Source organism: Strongylocentrotus purpuratus, unplaced genomic scaffold (assembly GCF_000002235.5).
Source record: "Strongylocentrotus purpuratus isolate Spur 01 unplaced genomic scaffold, Spur_5.0 spur5_scaffold_14, whole genome shotgun sequence".
In the NCBI taxonomy this organism is placed as follows: Eukaryota; Metazoa; Echinodermata; class Echinoidea; order Camarodonta; family Strongylocentrotidae; genus Strongylocentrotus; species Strongylocentrotus purpuratus.
The window spans coordinates 5,817,302-5,835,756 of NW_022145599.1; the positions used below are offsets into that span (position 1 = coordinate 5,817,302).

At 36.8% G+C, this 18,455-nt stretch overlaps 1 protein-coding gene across 1 annotated transcript; it reads left to right on the plus strand.

Annotated features, from left to right (window-relative positions):
- The first annotated feature begins 2,197 nt into the window (after positions 1–2,197).
- LOC105442563 lies at positions 2,198–18,450 on the plus strand. Its single transcript, XM_030984961.1, has 8 exons — positions 2,198–2,450; positions 6,399–6,512; positions 11,990–12,112; positions 12,353–12,463; positions 13,632–13,922; positions 14,586–14,627; positions 15,394–15,551; positions 18,130–18,450. Exons 1-8 carry the CDS (start codon positions 2,237–2,239, stop codon positions 18,448–18,450), a joined length of 1,374 nt encoding a protein of 457 aa, XP_030840821.1. The 5' UTR covers positions 2,198–2,236.
- Positions 18,451–18,455: the final 5 nt, after the last annotated feature.

The window sequence follows — 18,455 nt, forward strand, 5'->3', positions numbered from 1 at the left end:
TCGCTTTGAAGGTGTCTCAGATCGCGTCACAAACTACTAATAATTATACCATACAAAAGAGAGAGAAGGAAAGAGAGGAAAAAAATCGTTATGAGCCTACTTACATATTAAGCCGACAAGAACGATCACAATGTATTAATGGCCTTGATAGTGGTCGAAAATTCCAGTTTGGGGTTAAAAAGTGCATAATATTATACAGGTCGTGTATATACGTGTTTACCACAGAAATTATTACATGTATTTGCTTTTGAGCAGTGTTTCGGAATCAATCATAAATCAATTTCAACAAAATTTGGGATCAACGTGAAATCCTACAAGTTAATCAAGTCAATCTACCAGCGGTGAGTGTTTCCGAATCGTCGATAACCTTTCATGCCTACCTCAAGTCTACATTCAACGAACTTAGTCGCAGTTTGAGTTCGTTTGTACGACTGTACATGTGTATCTGTTTCTATTTATATCGTTCAATTTTCGGGTGTAACATTCAATGTATTAGTATGATATTCACCTTTAGAATGTCAGTCCAAAAAATTTAATTACGAGGTCGAGGAGTCTGCATGGTAACTTATTGCTCGCATGCAGGGGCGTACGCAGGGGGGGGGGGTTTGGGGGTTCAAACCCCCCCTTTGGTATTTTTATGTATGTAAACCCCCCCTAAAAAAACCTAAAACCCCCCCCTTTGGTTTTTTTTTTTTTTTTTTTTTTTAATTATTTAAAAAAAAAAAAAAAAAAAAAAAAATTATACCCACGGCTAACCTAAATAAGGTGACCTTACCCCCCCCCCCAACGACAAAAAATGTCAAATTATTAAATTTCGAGACCAAAAAAAAAAAAAAAGTGTCCGCTTACCCCCCCCCCCCCCCCCCCCCCCCCCCCCCCCACTGAGCGACTTTTCGGCTGGCTGAGTCGTTGCGATTTTTTTTGACCTCCAAAAAAAAAAAAAAAAAGTGTCCGCTTACCCCCCCCCCCCCCACCCCCCCCCCCCCCCCCCCCCCCCCCCCCCCCCCCACTGAGCGACTTTTCGGCCGGCGCGATTTTCAAATTTTCGGGAGCAAAATATTTTAAAACCCCCCCCTTGAAAAAATCCTGCGTACGCCCCAGCTCGCATGTATGGATTTTTGGGAAGTGAGTTTGCGTTCCAATAAAAGCGTCATTAGGGCCTCCACACAGCTCAATGCCTGCCTCCTGCTCATCGTAATTGTCCTTTACAACATGTATTAGGTTGGATGCATTCTTCGATAAAGCGAGTGAGCATTGTTGGTTTGCATTACTTTTTCTTCCACGAGTCAGAGATCATCAAGTGGTTCATGATTTCCATATACAGACGATGAATGAATGAACTACTAAAATGTTTCGCTGGAATGAATCTGGTGCCATATTATCAGTCCTGTCGACTTTTATTATCATCTGCTTATTAGGATCATCCAATGGTGAGTTCAATATATTTCGTTGTCTTCTAATATGTCTTACAACCTTGAATGTTACATGTCGATGTCTTTAATTAATTATATTTGAATTTTATTATTTAAGATTCAAATGTCAAATTCTAATTGACTTTTTTGCAAAATAAAAACATTGAGGTGAAAATGTTGGTTTTAACACAGTCTACCCTCCCTCATGCTATTTTAATTTGTAAAATAATACAATATATGTATACGTATATTGAAGTATGTCTTGTCATTATTTTGTTTCATTGTATGTTCCATAATTATAGTGCCGTTAATTCTTTGTTCATTAAAAATAGGTAACATAGACTAACTTTGTATTCCCCTTTTCCATGAACAATAAAAGAGAAAATCAACTCCGAATACGTGGGTAAAGTTGTTTTTTCTTTCGTTTTTTATTGGTAGAGAAACTTAAAAAGTTTAAAGGATTTCTCCGATTATTCTTTCAAAAGAACTAAAGATAATTAGGGGCCCGGTACAGAGCTTATCGGGCACTTATCCTCCATCTTAAAAGAACTTTTTGTGTAAATCAGCTCACGATGAGATAAAACCTATAATATGAATTAGGAGACCCGAACATCAATTTGCGTATAATTTTTAGACCAGTCCTATTCATCTATCGCAGTTAAGACAGGGAAATTAGTGTTCTTTGATTTTATGACTGTATGATAATTATTATACCCAATACTACCAATACATGTATAAACGCCTACTTGTCTGATGAACAAAGAAGAAGCGCATTTACGGGACGGAAGAAAGAGATTCTCATGTAGGGGAATGTTTATCTGTTTATGCAGGTCAGAGTTTGTTTCTTCCTTAATCTTGATTTTGTATGGTTGATTGCAGGTCAGTTGGACTGCTTTAATCGTCGGACCTGGTCTTACTATGGGACTCGGGACTGGTCTTGCATTCTTACAGACAGCAAACTTGATTGTAAATACTGTGAAAACTGGACCTCCATCGTTGGAAACTGGAGCAACGCACCTGAGCTGATTGATAGATACGGTAAATTGTATTTTACTCTATACCCATATGATTCAAAGTTCTTTTAAGAATGTACGATTTGAATCTGACTGTGTCTATCAAGTCTTATCAGTTAATTCCTTCAAATCGAATGACACGGATCAAACAAAACAAAAATATCTTCAAAGACTCGTTTGGTGTTGTTTGTCCAATGAAATACTGCATAAGCAGACAAGTTTCCCTATCTTTACTATATACAGTCGGCAGTGGGCTCTTTTATTTTGGATTGACTTATGTTAAATTGCATTGATTACTAAGAACAGTTATCAAAAGACTTGGGAAAATCTTTTTAAAAGTGCGATGGCTCGTGGCTAAAGATTATGGAATAAGAAACCCGTCTGTTTCAATATTCATTAAGTTCATTTTAGTATTCATTTTTTTATGCTAAAGTTGATTTGATTTGATTTAATTACCAACAGATTATGTACAATACAATATCATAAAATGAAATTTACAAGTATACAAAAATAAAATACCATTAATCTACCATTACAACCGATATTTAAAAAATGACCATATACTGAACAATGTCTTACATTATACAGCTGATAATGTAAAATATAATCTGTATACATCTACAGAATATTTGAATGGATTTATCATTTAAGATTTATGATTGTTTTGTGTTGAAAACAAGAAGGCTTTCGGGAATTGGCAAAATCTGAACGAACTTAGATGAATGAATGAATGAAAGCCTTTTAATGAATATAAGTATAATTTAAATGCATGGTAGAAGAAGAGACTTCACTATTTACATTCAGTTCATCATTTATTTGTTAATCAGGGCTCATATTAATAAGAAAATAAACTAATACAAAAACTCACTAAGCCTGGTAGTCAACTAACTATCTAGTGTTATGGCCTACGTAATTAGATGACAACCAGCGTAGTAATGTTTGATGAATATTGGTCGAGATGAACAGGACTTCTAGAGCATTTACATGTACCTGATACGAAAATAAGACTATGAATGAAGACCATGATTGTAAATGAAAGTGACACCTTGTTGTTTGTTATGCAATGAGAAAGTTTCAAAGAAATTACCTTCATTTCACTCTGTAAGAATTGGAAATTTACAAGAAGAGGTGCGATATATGGCCAAGTGGCAGATAGGTACACTCTAAAAACTGAAATGTTAAATGTAAATTTAAAAGGGCCGAGGAGTGACCACTCTTTCAAAATGTCAGATTGTTTCTTTTAACCTGCTAGATTCAACCTTTATAGTGTTGGATCCAGCATGTTCAAAGTGTTAATCTACCATTTTGAAAGAGTGGTCACTCCTCGACCCTTTTAAATGGTGATTTAACATTTCAGTTTTTAGAGTGTAGTCTCGTAAACGGGAGGTCCGTTTTTGCCGTTTGGTAAGGCATTAATCATCATTACAAAGTCCCTCGGAGAGGAATTAAAGCAGTCTGTTCCTTGTTGCTTACCTTCTAGCAAGCATATATGATTTCTTAGCGATCAGGTTAAATGAACAAACCCAATCCAATGACGCTTACATTATTCCCATTCATGCACTCTCAAAGATCTACACAGTAATGAGCATCGACATTTTATCAGTCTTCCCAATATCAAAATATCAATGTTGAAATACCACTGGTGAAATATCGTTGTTGAAAATATCACTGAATGGTAAAATACTATTGTTGAGTTGATTTAACAGAGAGAGAGAGAGAGAGAGAAGAGAGAGAGAGGGAGAGAGAGTTTCGTTGTCTGTATATTTTTGCTCAGAAACATGGTTATGAACTTTTTTCATCACTTGACTGTATCGATCGTCTTTCATCATTGTGTTCCCTGGTATCGCACAAATCAAAATATTGGGACATTTTATCGAGGAAATTAATGAGGCGCAGTTAGATCAGTCGTAATTAAAATCCAGAGGGCAAAAATATAATCTAGACATCAGTGAATCTTCAAAGGAAAAACATTCATGTGTATAGCTTAACCGTGATTCTTCTTGTTCTTTTTGTTCTTCTTCTTTCATGTTCTTGTTTTTCTTGTTCTTGTTCTTCTGCTTCTTCTTAAAACGTTTTTTTTTAATGGCGCATCGTAGCATGGCGTGGCATTTAAGAGCCCCCCTTAATGCACATAATCACAATCATTAACATGAATAAGTGATCGTACAGTATGGCAAATGAGTTTTCAATGTTTATTTTATTGATGTCCTTTGAAAAGTCCATGCATTTACTTCGCTAAAAGCTAAGGTGTGTATGCTTACTATATGCTACATTACTCAGGCTCTCTTTTACATGCATAAAACGGGGGGGGGGGCTTTAAGCAGGGGCGGATCCAGTCGGCGGCAAGAGGGGGGGGGGTGGCCCAATTCGTAAGAAAATATTTAGCGGCGAATCGGCCAGCCGGTGAATAACCGGGGGGGGGGGATAAGGAGCCCTTTTTTTTCTTTTCTTTTTTCACCAATTTTTGAGGAAATATCTAGCGGCCACTCAGCCAGCCGGTGAATATAGAGGGGGGATCCGCGCCTGCTTTTACGTAATCTGGCTCTGACTTAGTCTCGATCATTATTCCTCTATGGTACGATACGCCTGCCGCAATATCAGTAATGATTAGGAATTAGAAAACAAACATTTTAAACGTGCGCGGATACTCGTCAGGAAAAGGGAATCGCTTAAAATGTCCTCCTGTCAATTCTGCTTCTATCACAAGACCTCATGTAAAAATCGGGCATGAATGGAACACAATCCATTATGATATAGGCCGATACATATTGATGCTGGAAGTAATGAACTAAATATTTTATAAAGAGGTAGGTTTTGCACTCATATTCTTGTCGAGTTGAATTGAATTTATTATACCGGTGGAGTGATTATAAAGTATGAGGGTAGAGGCACGGCGACATGAAAATGAAACGGTGAATGAGATCAGTTGAATTAGAGTAAGAGATGCAGGAGTGGTTAGTTAATGGTGCATGGTTGTCGTGTGTTAGATGGAGTGGGATTGTTTAAAGAACAAAAAAGATCTCTTTGTCCAACACTTTTGTTATACTTATTAATGTTTAAAAATGTAATTAAGATATATAATAATACGCTTTGCAAAGAGATAAGAAGAATAGTTCGAACGTGAAAAATCGTGCGTGATAAAGTTTTATGATATGTTATATGGAAGCATGTACTGGGGGTAGATAAATGCCCTTTTTCGCACGATTTTATTTTTAAAGTCTCCTCTATAGGTTCCATCATAAATATGATGAATATGTTGGTCACCATAATGATCAGAATAACTCAGAAAGAAAGTCCCGCTTCCGAGATAGATACCCATTTCTCAAATGATTATGTATACATATATAGCTGTCTCTCGTCTCTCCATTCGTTCTGGGCCTTGTACTTATAGCATTTCACATTGTCCTTCTTCATATCCTATCGTCGTCATTTTAGACGACGATCGCATGTAAAAGTATTAGTGCGAGACGTTTTGTTAGGGTGATCCTTTATGTTCTTTATTACTCTAAAAATTAAATAGAGAGCTTTTTCCTAGTAAAATGACTAACAATCGAAAATGGTAAATCTTTTTGTTATATCTGCCTTCTAATTAAATGAAACTAATAGAGATAACATGATCATAAAGATTTCGAAAATTCAACCGAAGGGAATTTCAACAACCTTCTGCATCAGTCACCTTTTGAAATGTGTGAACATTACAATGAAATGTTACGTAACCCGAACATGATTTCAAAAGGCAATTATAATATTGGATTGGAATTTCCCTGGAGTTGATTTTTCGAAGTTTTTGCGATTTCGTTCGATAAAATTAATGAAAGTTAAGCTACGAAACCATATCAAACCAAGCAGATGTTCTCCAAAGCCGCAATCTTCACTATTACATTTTAGATTTTGACTCATGGACACTTTTGTTTTTGTTTTATTGTATTAATTCAATGTATTTATTTTTGTTTTTCATTTATGATTTTTGCAGAATTGGAGGACAACCATTGCCGAGTAGCGGGAAACTGGACAGCACCATGGTGTTACGTAATAAACAGAAATGGAGAAGTAACACCAGGTTTTTGCCAGATACAACCATGTGCAGGTAAGTTGTAATACTTGGGTTCGAGGTAAGTTTTAAAGGTTCATTTTTAGATCAGCAACTCATGACAATGGTATTTTATTTAACATTGTGACGTTGACACTTAGCAAAACATTTTTTACTAGAGGAGAGAGAGAGAGAGAGAGAGAGTAATGCAGACAGAGACAGGGGAAAGAGGAGGAGGAAGAAAAAGCGAGAGAGAGAGGGTGGGAGAGGGAGAGGGAGGGAGAATTCAATGTAGAGATAATTTGGGTATATTTACCACTTTGTTTATATCCGATGGCAGATGCTCACTACTATATAAATTAAGATGAATTTCATGTTGTGATAACAGAGAGAAAATTATGATTTAAATAAGATATGGTATTTTTTATGAGATTTCGATTGCAGAACATATTCATTTTGTACATGCAACTGAATTATATACGTTGTAGCTAAGGATACAGGTGTGCATATGAATTACATTATATTTTCCTTTTCACTTGTGGTAATGGCACAATTAGACCAGCATATGTATGTATGTATTTTAGTGCGTATGTATTAGCGTATGTATGGGCGTATAGGTATAGGGGTGTGTGTATATAGGTATGCGACATTAATAGGCGAACATTATTTACTAGGGAATGTGTACGACAAACAACCATGTCACTATACTGTAGTAAAGGAGGCATGAAACAATACAACATGATCACAGGCCGGGCAATATAAAGAGAGACAGACAGACAGAGATAGATAGAGAGAGAGAGAGAGAGAGAGAATAAGAGAGAGAGAGAGAGTGATTAAGAAAGAGAGAGACACACAGTTAAAATTTTAGTGAACATGTTGTTTAAAAGTTTAAACAACTTTGGATTAACGGGCGACCTGATCTAAGAGTTGTTTAAAATGTTAAGCAACTCGAGATGTTTAAAGTTTAAACACTTAGTTGATGAACATTTTGAACAACTTGTTTAAAATCACAATTTAAACAACCGGTGTTGTTTAAAGACGGTTGTTTAAAACGGAGCTGTTGTTCAGTGGGGGTTGTTTACACCAACTGGGTTGTTGAAAGAAAGTTGTTTAAAACGGAGCTGTTGTTCAGTGGGGCTTGTTTACACCAACTGGGTTGTTTAAAGAAAGTTGTTTAAAAAGGAGCTGTTGTTCAGACCAAATGGGTTGTTTAAAGAAAGTTGTATAAAAAGGAGCCGTTGTTAAATAATAATGATACTATTGGATTCTTATATAGCGCACGTACCGACCTTGCAAGGTCCTCAAGGCGCTCCAACATTACCCGGCTATGCTAGGCTGCCATAGGACATTAGTGCCGCGGCGTGACTCGAACCGTGGACTTTGTGATCGACAGTCCGGCGACGTTTCCACTCATCCACGACACCTCTACAGCTTGGTCGGACATGATGTGAAACAAAGCTTTTAGCCAACGCGCACTTTACTGGCACGTGACACATGACGTCATATGTAAACAACACTGTCTAAAAGCTCTCGTGTAGTAAATATAGCAGTCATTAAATTTTAAACAGCGAATGTTTAACAAAATTACTTTCGTTTCGAGCAACATTGTTTACAATTTGTTCAACTGTTGTTTAAGATAGTGTACAACTGTAAGTGAACATCACTTTTTTAAGCAGCGTTTTTACTGTGCAGAGAGTAAGAGAAAGAGTAAGATAGAGAGACAGAGAGTAAGAAAGAGAGAGAGAGAGAAGGAGCAGTTCATTTGAAGCCAAACTTTCAAACTCTTGTGATCATAGTCATGATTATATTATATAGAGATATCGACTGCTTTGAGTAGACTGGCTGTTTTATAGGCTCTCGAGAACGTGCACATCCTGCCATGAACCCGAGGCGCGCCTGGGTGGGCGGCGCGCCGTGCACGTTCTCGAGAGCCAACAGCCAGACCTCGAATATAAAAGCAGTCAATATGTCTTTTATATGCTGAATTGAAACAAAAATCTACCAAGAATTCTTACCTTTTCCTTTTATTGAGTAAGGATTGGTTTAAACATCACGGAAAATCTGAGACATTGTCTATTAATCTTCGCTGGAAAAATTACTGAAAGATTCAATCATTTGGGAATCGCAGACAAAAAGCACTGTATGGTGTCCGCGCTCATACAAAGACAATTTTAACACGTAAACCAATGGGGATCGCAGTATGAGGGCACTTTTCAAAAGACTATTGACTGATAGGCGGATTCGAGGGCATTTTTTAAAAGACTATTGACTGGTAGGCGGGGCATGGCTAAAAATCACGACTCCAATTTCGACCAATCAGATGGCTAGATTTCTAAAATGAGGTATATAAATATAATATTGACTGCTATAACGAGAGGCATAGTATAGTATTAATGACTGCTTTGAGAGAAATAGTTGTTTTATTACGCTCAAGGGAAGGTTAGAATTGTGCTATTCCCCGAGGCTTGCCGAGGGGAATAGCCCAATTGTAACCTTCCCGAGAGCGTATGAAAACAACTATTTCTCGAATATTAAAGCAGTCATTAATACTTTTATATGCCGAAAAAAAATAGACTAAAAAATAAAAAATAAAAAATACTTTTTTTTTGGTCCAAGATGAGATTCGAACTCTTGCGTACAAAAGGTGATGTATCTAAAGTCAGCGCCTCAGACCTCTCGGCCATCGCGCGTTATTAACATGCATGGCAGTTTTGTACTATATATACATTAAAATGGATTGAAACCGGCTTTGCGTGTGATGAATGCTTCGCAAAAGCTCCATGAAACGGACCCTTCTTTTACTTTTGCAATGCATATTGGCACGAACTTAGATCAAGATCTATCGGCAGATGTTGTTTTTTTGTTTTTGAGAGTTAATTTTCGTCTTCATGTCAACAATGCAAGATAAAATTGTCGGTAAGATCGATCGAGATTCAATTGTATTGAAATTGCCGACCAATTATTCGCACACGTATGGTATCCTCCATCGCTCAAACCATTTTTTAACATGTAAACCTATGGGGTAACCATGGAGACTGACCTATTTTTTTAATAACCATGGTTATTAAAAATATTGAAATGTTTTATGCATGGTTACCGGGAATTTTACAGGAACAGTTGAAGTTTATGAATGCAATTCGACCAATCAGATGGCTGGATTTCTTAAGTGAGGTATATAACTGTTTCTATGGGCTTCTTTACGTGCATGGCTAAAACCACGACTCCAATTTCGACCAATCAGATCAGATGACTAGATTTATTCAACATACTAAAGAAAGGTATATAAAACATGATACTCCTCACTTTTACAAGTAATGACTGACACTTTATAATGAGTATGGCAGGTAGGAAATTAAGTCAGTTTAATGATCCATCCTTCCATGACTTTGAAATGCAAACAAAATAATACCCGTATTGAAACGTGATACCACAAAATGAAGCACTTTCTATGAATAGAACTTGAACTCCCTGTTTGCTATTACCTCCAGGCAGGAAATACACGCAGAACTAATCAAATTGTATTGAGGTAGATTTAAGTTGCTCTACCTGAAAAATGTGTCTTCTTTGGTTTCTAAAGTGACATTAACTCTGTAGCATTTTACAATGAGTTTTAATGTAAAGGTAGATGAAAATCGTCTGACCTGAAACATACATTGTTACAGAATAAAAGAATATCTATCTTTACTTGTTCAACATTCATTAGAAAGCGTCATGTGATCAACTTATCGTAGAGGAGAATGCACAATATTCGCGGAGGTCATACCTCATAAACATGATAAAGCCCTTATGTCCGTTACACGGTCACACATTCGGCGATCCATCAGTAACCCTGGTAACAGCTATCCATACCTGGGTTGGGGACGGTGAATACAGAATAATAACTATCCACATTTATACTGCATGGGCTGAGATTTCAACTATGAAGGAGGGGGTGGACTTCTATTGCGAAGGAGGGGAGTAAGCGATTAGAGAAATATAGGAGGGGTTTTAACCTGTGCATCAAACCAACCATCCTTTGTGTGTGTGTGTGTGTGGGGGGGGGGGGGGGTCACTTGAGCCCCTAAAGCCGCTACCTATTACCACGGTGCCGACAGGTGGAATTTGGCAGTTTCCCTCTTTTTTTTCTTCTTTTTTTTTTTACAAAGGCATCATTACTGGATGTTATCTAGTATAGGATTTCCCGGCCAAATTCGCGAGTTTGTCATTCAAATTAATTTGTCTTGCGTTCAAATTCGACGGTTTTAGTGCAGGCAGGTATATCTCGGGTTCATATTCCCTTTTCTAGTTTTCAAATCTATGGAATTTTCGTTAGAATCTCCGTATGTTTCATTCAAATTAATGAACAATGTCCTTCTTTCACTATTTGGTCATTCGATTTGGCGCAACACGATTTTCTGGCAACGCGACGGTGTAATTCTAGCATTCTAATTCATATTTTGTAGCATTTAAATTAGCACTTTGTGCACTTAAATTGATGGTCAATATATACATTTCTCGTTTATTACACACTTTTTATAGCTCATTCTTTTTCTTTCAAGATTGGTTTTTTCATGTGTATTTCATCATATTTCATTTTCTTGCATTTATACACGTATACATATTAGATTTATCTGATATTCATCAGCATTTAAGTTTGATTGTTAAGAAGAAAAAAACGACTTGCATCTACGGACCTGATGGTCTCAATATATTTGTTAATGTTCATGTAAGGAAGTTGTTTGTCTTATGTTTCATCATAAATTTATCATAATTTCATCATAATTTCATTATGGAAGAAGGGTACAATATTTTGACTGGGGTAGGGACTAGAGTCAACAATTTGAACATGATTTATTATATATTTAGCCATGTCTTTAGCCATCGATCTGCTGGCGGGCAAGTAAACTATGAAACTCTTTAAGAAAAACAGAGGGTGTGCTGGGTATAAGAGACGATGTGAATTACTTTTGTAAAATTCCGAGTCTGTAGTAAAAAGGGGCGGTTGAGGGTACCCCCACCTTTCCCGGGTATATTAACATGTCCGTGCAGAAATGCCATATCCCTTGATTTCGCCCTTCTTTACTTTATGTCTGACAACACCCATCTGCATTGTCCTGAAAATGAAAAAATGGAATAAATGAAACAGCTTAGACCCCAATGGCAAATCATGCATTTTAACTGCATTATTTAAAAACTGTAAAAGTTTGTTGCAATTCTTCCCCCTAACATTCCTAACTTGAATAAAAATATTACGAATACGAATGACAGGTGTTAATTTGAATGATAAAAATTACGCTTCGACAAGTGAATATTAATTTGAATGCTAGTTGAGAATGACAGATCTATGAAACCTTTCGACCCAAATCCTAAATTAAATACAAAAACTGGAAAATTGAATGATAATTGGCATAGCAAAGCCGATCTGCGCTAACTTAAATGCAAAGTAAATGAATTCGAATGACAAACACGCGAATTTGGCCGGGAAATCCTATACTAAAACTTATGTAATACCCGTCTTTATAACTTATGTCTTCTTTATCTTCTCCAACTTCCAGTCCACGCTGGCTGCATTAATGGTACTGGTGAAGATTACCGTGGCTATGGAAAACACACCGAGTCGGGCTATCTTTGTTTGAATTGGGACACCGTGACAGACACCACTTTCTATCCTCGATCAGGTAGAAAAGCGAATGAAATTAACACCCTCTCAAGGATTACTAATTTTATTATTATCTTTGATATAATTTGTATATATCCGTTCATTTTTATTGATCTAGTCTTCGAAGACATCTGATACAGATTCTTTATGTATTTCCATTTCTTACACATAATAGGCCCACTCTCTTTCTTTCAGGTAACAAATACCATCATTCACCTTGTTGCTAATTGGGCTTTCTTTCTTTTATACATGAAACTAGGGTTGGATAAGAATTTTTGCCGCAACCCAGACGGACGGGATAGGCCATGGTGTTATTACCAGAGTCCAGAGAGCAGCGAAATCCTGTCAGATTTCTGTCAGATAGACGAGTGTAAGTACATGTCGTCTGTATCCTTTCACTGAGAGGACCTCATATACCAGAGTTGAATATATTTATACCGGATATTGCGGTATTTTTTTTATAGACGTCTGTGCTTGCGCGTGGTTCTCACTATATCTACTTTAATATCCCCTGTCTCTTTAATGTCTATCTGCCAATCCAAGTCTAAATTGCATGAACGGCTTTCAGTAATAAATAAGCTGCAGGGTTTCATTTCATATTGTTACCGCCATGTACAATCCTACAAGGGCCTGGCTTTGTTGTCATTTATGTGAATTGAAAAGAAATAGGCTTTGCAAAAAAAAGTCAAATATATCATATTTCGATTATGTTATAGCAACTTGATATGATCGATATTGTGGAGCCTGTCAGTATACCGTATCCATGGTTTCCCTGGTACCCCATACAGTATGAACTGTTTTTTAAACTTGATGAAGTATTTAGAAGGGGGAAAAATCTATTTGAATATTTCCCCTGAAGTAGGTCTTTAAAACTAATACTGTATGAATATTTAAATGAATGATTAATGACGAAAGAATAATTTTATGATATTTCACAATTATTGTTCTAGGCATGAGGGTATCGGGAGCGTTTTGAGAGAGCTATAGAGACTATGAATATGACGGACAAAGAAAGAGGACAAAATATACAGTTCCTCATTCTACCCTCATCAATTGCTGTGGTAGACAAAGGAACATCCCTTCACTGCTAAAATTTCGTCGCTGTTTTCACGAAGTGAAAAAAAATTGCATTCACTTTGCGTTACGATTTTCCTCGCTACCGTCACTTCGTGAAAACAAGGACGTATTATGTAAAAATGAGGAGAACAGGTGTCACATGTATATTCACCTGTTCTGCAGATTTTTACATAATAGCAGTGAAGGGATGTTCCTTTGTCTACCACAGCAATTATTGAGGGTAGGATGAGGAACTGTATATTTTACTCCTCTTTCTTTGTCCGTCATATTCATAGTGAGATGATGCTTTGTCTGCATCAGGCTCAAGCCTAACAGAGATCTTCTTAACGCAACAATAACAGTGGTGACTTTGCTCAATATATGATTAACAAAAGCTCATTTCACGGTTCCTTGCGATGTTGCAGACCAATTCTAAATTATGTCAAGTCATAATCTTCTCGTTGAATGCAATGATTTTGCAGGTACAACTGACGCGCTCTCAAACTTTCACCAGACGATCTTCACGCGTTTCATATCTTACGATGATCGCGTCATAGAAGACGCCAATATGACGTCAGAGGAGTGCGCCCTCCAGTGCCTCCATGAGGAATCGTTCTCGTGTCTTTCTTTCAAGTTTCGGGATGTGCATACTTACAACGACCGGAAATGTACCTTATCATCCCAGAGCGTATACACTCTAGACCTAGCCAGAAATTTGACCAACCCTGACCTTTATTCGCTGGATAATGACATGTTCACGCGAATAGATAAAAGTAAGTATATATATTATATACAATGTATCATTTATTCCATTTATTTTACATTAGAATCCTGTCCTACAAAAATTTGATATCAACGGCAACTATGTATATGAGATAGGAGACTGCAAACTTGCGTTTATTTGGATCAATCGCAACTCTTTGTAAGACGGGGCCCAGGGATAGAGAACTAGAATTGAGCCCCAGATAATTATATGCATTTATGAATAAATACAGAAAGGGAGGGGGATGCTTCCTACATGTAGGTCTGCTTTATGAAAATAAGAATGTATTGAAAGGCTCAAAGCCTCGGTCACGAATGCCATTACAAACTGCTACGAACGCCGTTCGAACGATTTTCAGACAATGGAAATTCGGGAAGACAATGGAAAAACAGGGAGATTCGTACGAAATTATCGTTCGTACGAACCATTGTGACCGTAGCATTACTTACCGAAGTAGTGTTGAAAAGTGTTTAAGAATATAAAAAAATAATGCAATTAGGATATAGCACTTTTCTCTTTCGCCATGTGTAATATCCGCCTGTGTATACGCATGGTACTCACTGTGTCTACTTATTCCTTGTCACTTTTATCTCTATCTGCTAATCCATGTTATCTTTCACCCCCTTCGTATTCAGTCCCAAATTCGTAATGTCTCCCTTTTTCTCATTTACAGTATGTGATGCTTTCAAACCAGATTACGTGCAGCTTAAAGCCGGTAAGTAAACACATAATAGATCTAGGTATGTTTTAATATATTATATCAAGTTCTTCTGATTTTAAAAATAAAACACTTGACGTCTCTCATTACGACTTATTGTATACCAGTTTCTAGGCGTAGAAAGTGTTTTTTCTTTCTTTCGCTCGTGGTATTTACTGGACAGGTGTTTGTGAAATTGAGTAAAGACTTTAATGTGAAGAGGAGAAAATATGTCAGAAATTCACACTCATTCATACTTCACCCCTGACCTGAAGTCGTTTGTGTGATCATTATTTTTGAAATTTTGAAAATGGTAAATAAAATAATATGAATCTGAGTCTGGGGCTAGGCTGCCTAGATGTACATGTTGTATTTAAAAGGAAACCTATGATCTGTGATGCACTTCCCATGTTTTTAGCCACGAGAAGTAGGAACTTTTTCTTGTCATTCAAACCTTGTTGTAGCCTTCACCAATCTTTTTTTAGCCATACAAGTCAAATGCCTTTGTAAATTAACAGGGCATGTTCTTTTTATGTGGAACACGCACAAAAGATTAAGGAAGGAACTTTCAAATGCCGATACGACTTTAATGAATGAAAATAACTGGGTAAAATCCAATTTGTCCCTGTTTAAACCAAAAAACATAAATAGTCACGAAGTCATTTCTAAAGAATGTGATATATCATGGAGTGATACAGATTTTGCTTTTCGGTACCTACTCCCTAGACTATATCGATAAAAATATTTTTGATAAACCTTCATAATTTTCTTTTGTCCGTATCAGATTGTCCGTTGCCTCTAGATACCTTGCTGAATAATGGAAGAATTAATGCAAGCTTCTCTGCATCCAGTTATATGGACGGTTACGAACCAGATCAAACCGGTCTCGAAAGCACCAAATCCTGGATTCCCATTACTAACACGGCCGGAGAATGGTGGCAGGTATTGATGAAAAGCAGTTGTTCAGTGTATTAATGTATCATTCGAACGATGTGGCATTCTTTTTTTTCCTTTTTTTTGGGGGGGGGGGGGGGGTGATACGCATCGAACCAATATCCAAAATGATTTTTTAAAAGGCTAAAATTAAAAACAGCAACGAAGTATGACACTTTAAAGAAAGGATTATGGTTTGGAACTCCATTCACGGCCTTGTAAAATGCAACAAAATTTTACGTCTTCCTAGCTGTGGTAGTATAATGACACGTTCTATCATAACCCTTATGGAACAATCACAGTGTAACCACATAGTGAAACAAACTGCATAGTGTAACACAATGGTACACAGCGTGCTACCACATGTGGGCCAGACGTGATTTTGGGACATGTGGTAATGCTGTGATGTACTATGTGGTGTCAATTACATAGTCTACCACACTGCACGCCACACTGTGGTACCACGGTGTGGTGCGCACCACATAGTACACCACAGCGTTACCACATATCCCAAAATCACATGTGGCCCACACTGTAATAGTACGCTCTGGGACCAAACACATGAATAGGGACTTTTAGATTCGCACGAAGACAATGGGGATTGCTACGATCGACGTCCTTTTAATGCACTGCCTTGAATGGACGTCACACGTATCAGTCCACGCAAATCTAAAAGCCCCTATTACCACATAGTCTACCATACTGTGGCACATACTACATAATCTGAAACTGTGGCATCCACCAGATAGTCTACCACACCCTTCAGATGATAAAAATAATTAGTAATTTACGCTATAAGTAGCAATTGTACTTATTAATTTTGCCAATGGCAACAGTGAACACAGTATCACCGGTTCGTCTGCAATTTCCAATGTAAAGGCATTAGTAAAAAGTAGACTTGTTTGTTTCAATGTGTCTCATAAATTCTCATATACTTGTATTTTATTGAATATATTTTATTTCATAGTAAATATTTCTCTAATTCATGTTTAATTACATGTAATTTATACAAACTAGTTAAATATCCTAATAATTGGCAATTTATATTTTGTTGTACTTTCAAAATGAATCGCATATAACTAATTCATCAGTAATTAAGAAATATGCTTTAAATTCAGATAAACTGTATAAAAACATAGATCTGCACGCACCATATATTCATTATGCAAATTGACTGGCGTCAACTGGTTCAACTGGAGATATGCCAACAGTCAGGTATCAACTGGTTCAACTGGAAATAAGCCTACATACTATGTGGATATTACCTTGTGGTAAACCACATGATCCGAAAATCTCACACTGACAATATACTGGGAACACAGAGTTCACACATAGTGATTTATATCACATTGTGGTAAGTATGAGGCACACTGTTTTAAATATGTACGACTATGTGGAAGACCACATGATCTGAAACCCCACACTGTGACAATACTGTGATCACAGAGTTTTAACATAGTGAAATACATACCACACTGTGGTAAATATGAGTCACTCTGTGTTAAATATGTACGACTATGTGGAAGACCACATGATCTGAAACCCCACACTGTGACAATACTGTGATCACAGAGTTTTAACATAGTGAAATACATACCACACTGTGGTAAATATGCGTCGCTCTGTGTTAAATATGTACGAATATGTGGTTAACCTCATGATTTGAACCAACACTGTGACAATACTGTGATCACAGAGTTTACACATAGTTCAGCACATACCACACTGTGATGAATATGTGTCACTCTGTGTTAAATATGTACGACTATGTGGTAAACCACGTGATTTGAACCACACACTGTGACAATAATGTGATCACAGAGTTTATACATAGTTCAGTACATACCACACTGTGATAAATATGTGTCACTCTGTGTTAAATATGTACGACTATGTAGTAAACCACGTGATTTGAACCACACACTGTGACAATACTATGATCATATAGTTCAGTACATACCACACTGTGATAAATATGTGTCACTCTGTGTTAAATATGTACGACTATGTGGTAAACCACATGATTTTAACCACACACTGTAACAATAATGTGATCACAGAGTTAACACATAGTTCAATACATATACCACTGTGGAAAATATGTGATACTCAGTGTTTAGTATGTCAGTTTATCTGGATATTATGTGTTAAACCACATGGTCTGAAACTCCACACTGTGACAACAATGTGAACACATAATCTCCACACAGTTTACACATAGTTGACTATGTAAACATATTGTAGCAACACTGTGATTGTTCCATAAGATAGTTATATGGGAAAAAGCCGTTTCCTTTGTCATAATATTACAATTCTATGTAGCCTTTTGCACTGTAATATTAAGACATATTCATTCTATAAATGTTTGCGAATATTGATGAGTTATTTGCAAATACTTTGTAAATTATAACGTCACTAGTATCATTATCGTTTTAGATAGTAGCTGTACTATTATAATCATTTTGGTTGGTTGGGATGTTCATCTTTCTTTCCAATGATTGCACAGCCAAAACGATTTCATAATCGAATTCTGATAGTTTGATTTCCATTTTAAATTAATTCATTTTGGATTTCGATTATATTCTAGGTGTGTTACAGCGAGCGCGTCCGCATCACTGGTCTCGTTACCCGTGGCAACAAGAAGATGGTGGATGGAGAGGGATGCTGGGTTAACTCATTTAAAGTGGACTACAGCTTAGACGGGGAGTATTGGTGGAATCTTGTCAATTATGAAATAGACGCAAGTCATTTTTCATTATTTCAGTTTCATATAAAAAAAAAAGTCATTAAATGGGACTGGCAGAAGGATTTGAAGAGATGGACACTTTCTAGCAATCAAGCTATTCGCTTAAGCATTTTTCATTGTCAATTCGCTGTCATGACGTTGTTGGCAAAGGAGAAAAAATAATTGTG

What these genes read in the sequence shown, in the direction of transcription:
- LOC105442563 (XM_030984961.1), top strand. Translation starts at nt 2,237, where the DNA reads ATGCAGGTCAGAGTTTGTTTCTTCCTTAATCTTGATTTTGTATGGTTG. An exon ending in TGAGCTGATTGATAGATACG is followed by an intron (nt 2,451 to 6,398) that starts GTAAATTGTATT and finishes TGATTTTTGCAG; the next exon opens with AATTGGAGGACAACCATTGC. An exon ending in TTACGTGCAGCTTAAAGCCG is followed by an intron (nt 14,628 to 15,393) that starts GTAAGTAAACAC and finishes TGTCCGTATCAG; the next exon opens with ATTGTCCGTTGCCTCTAGAT.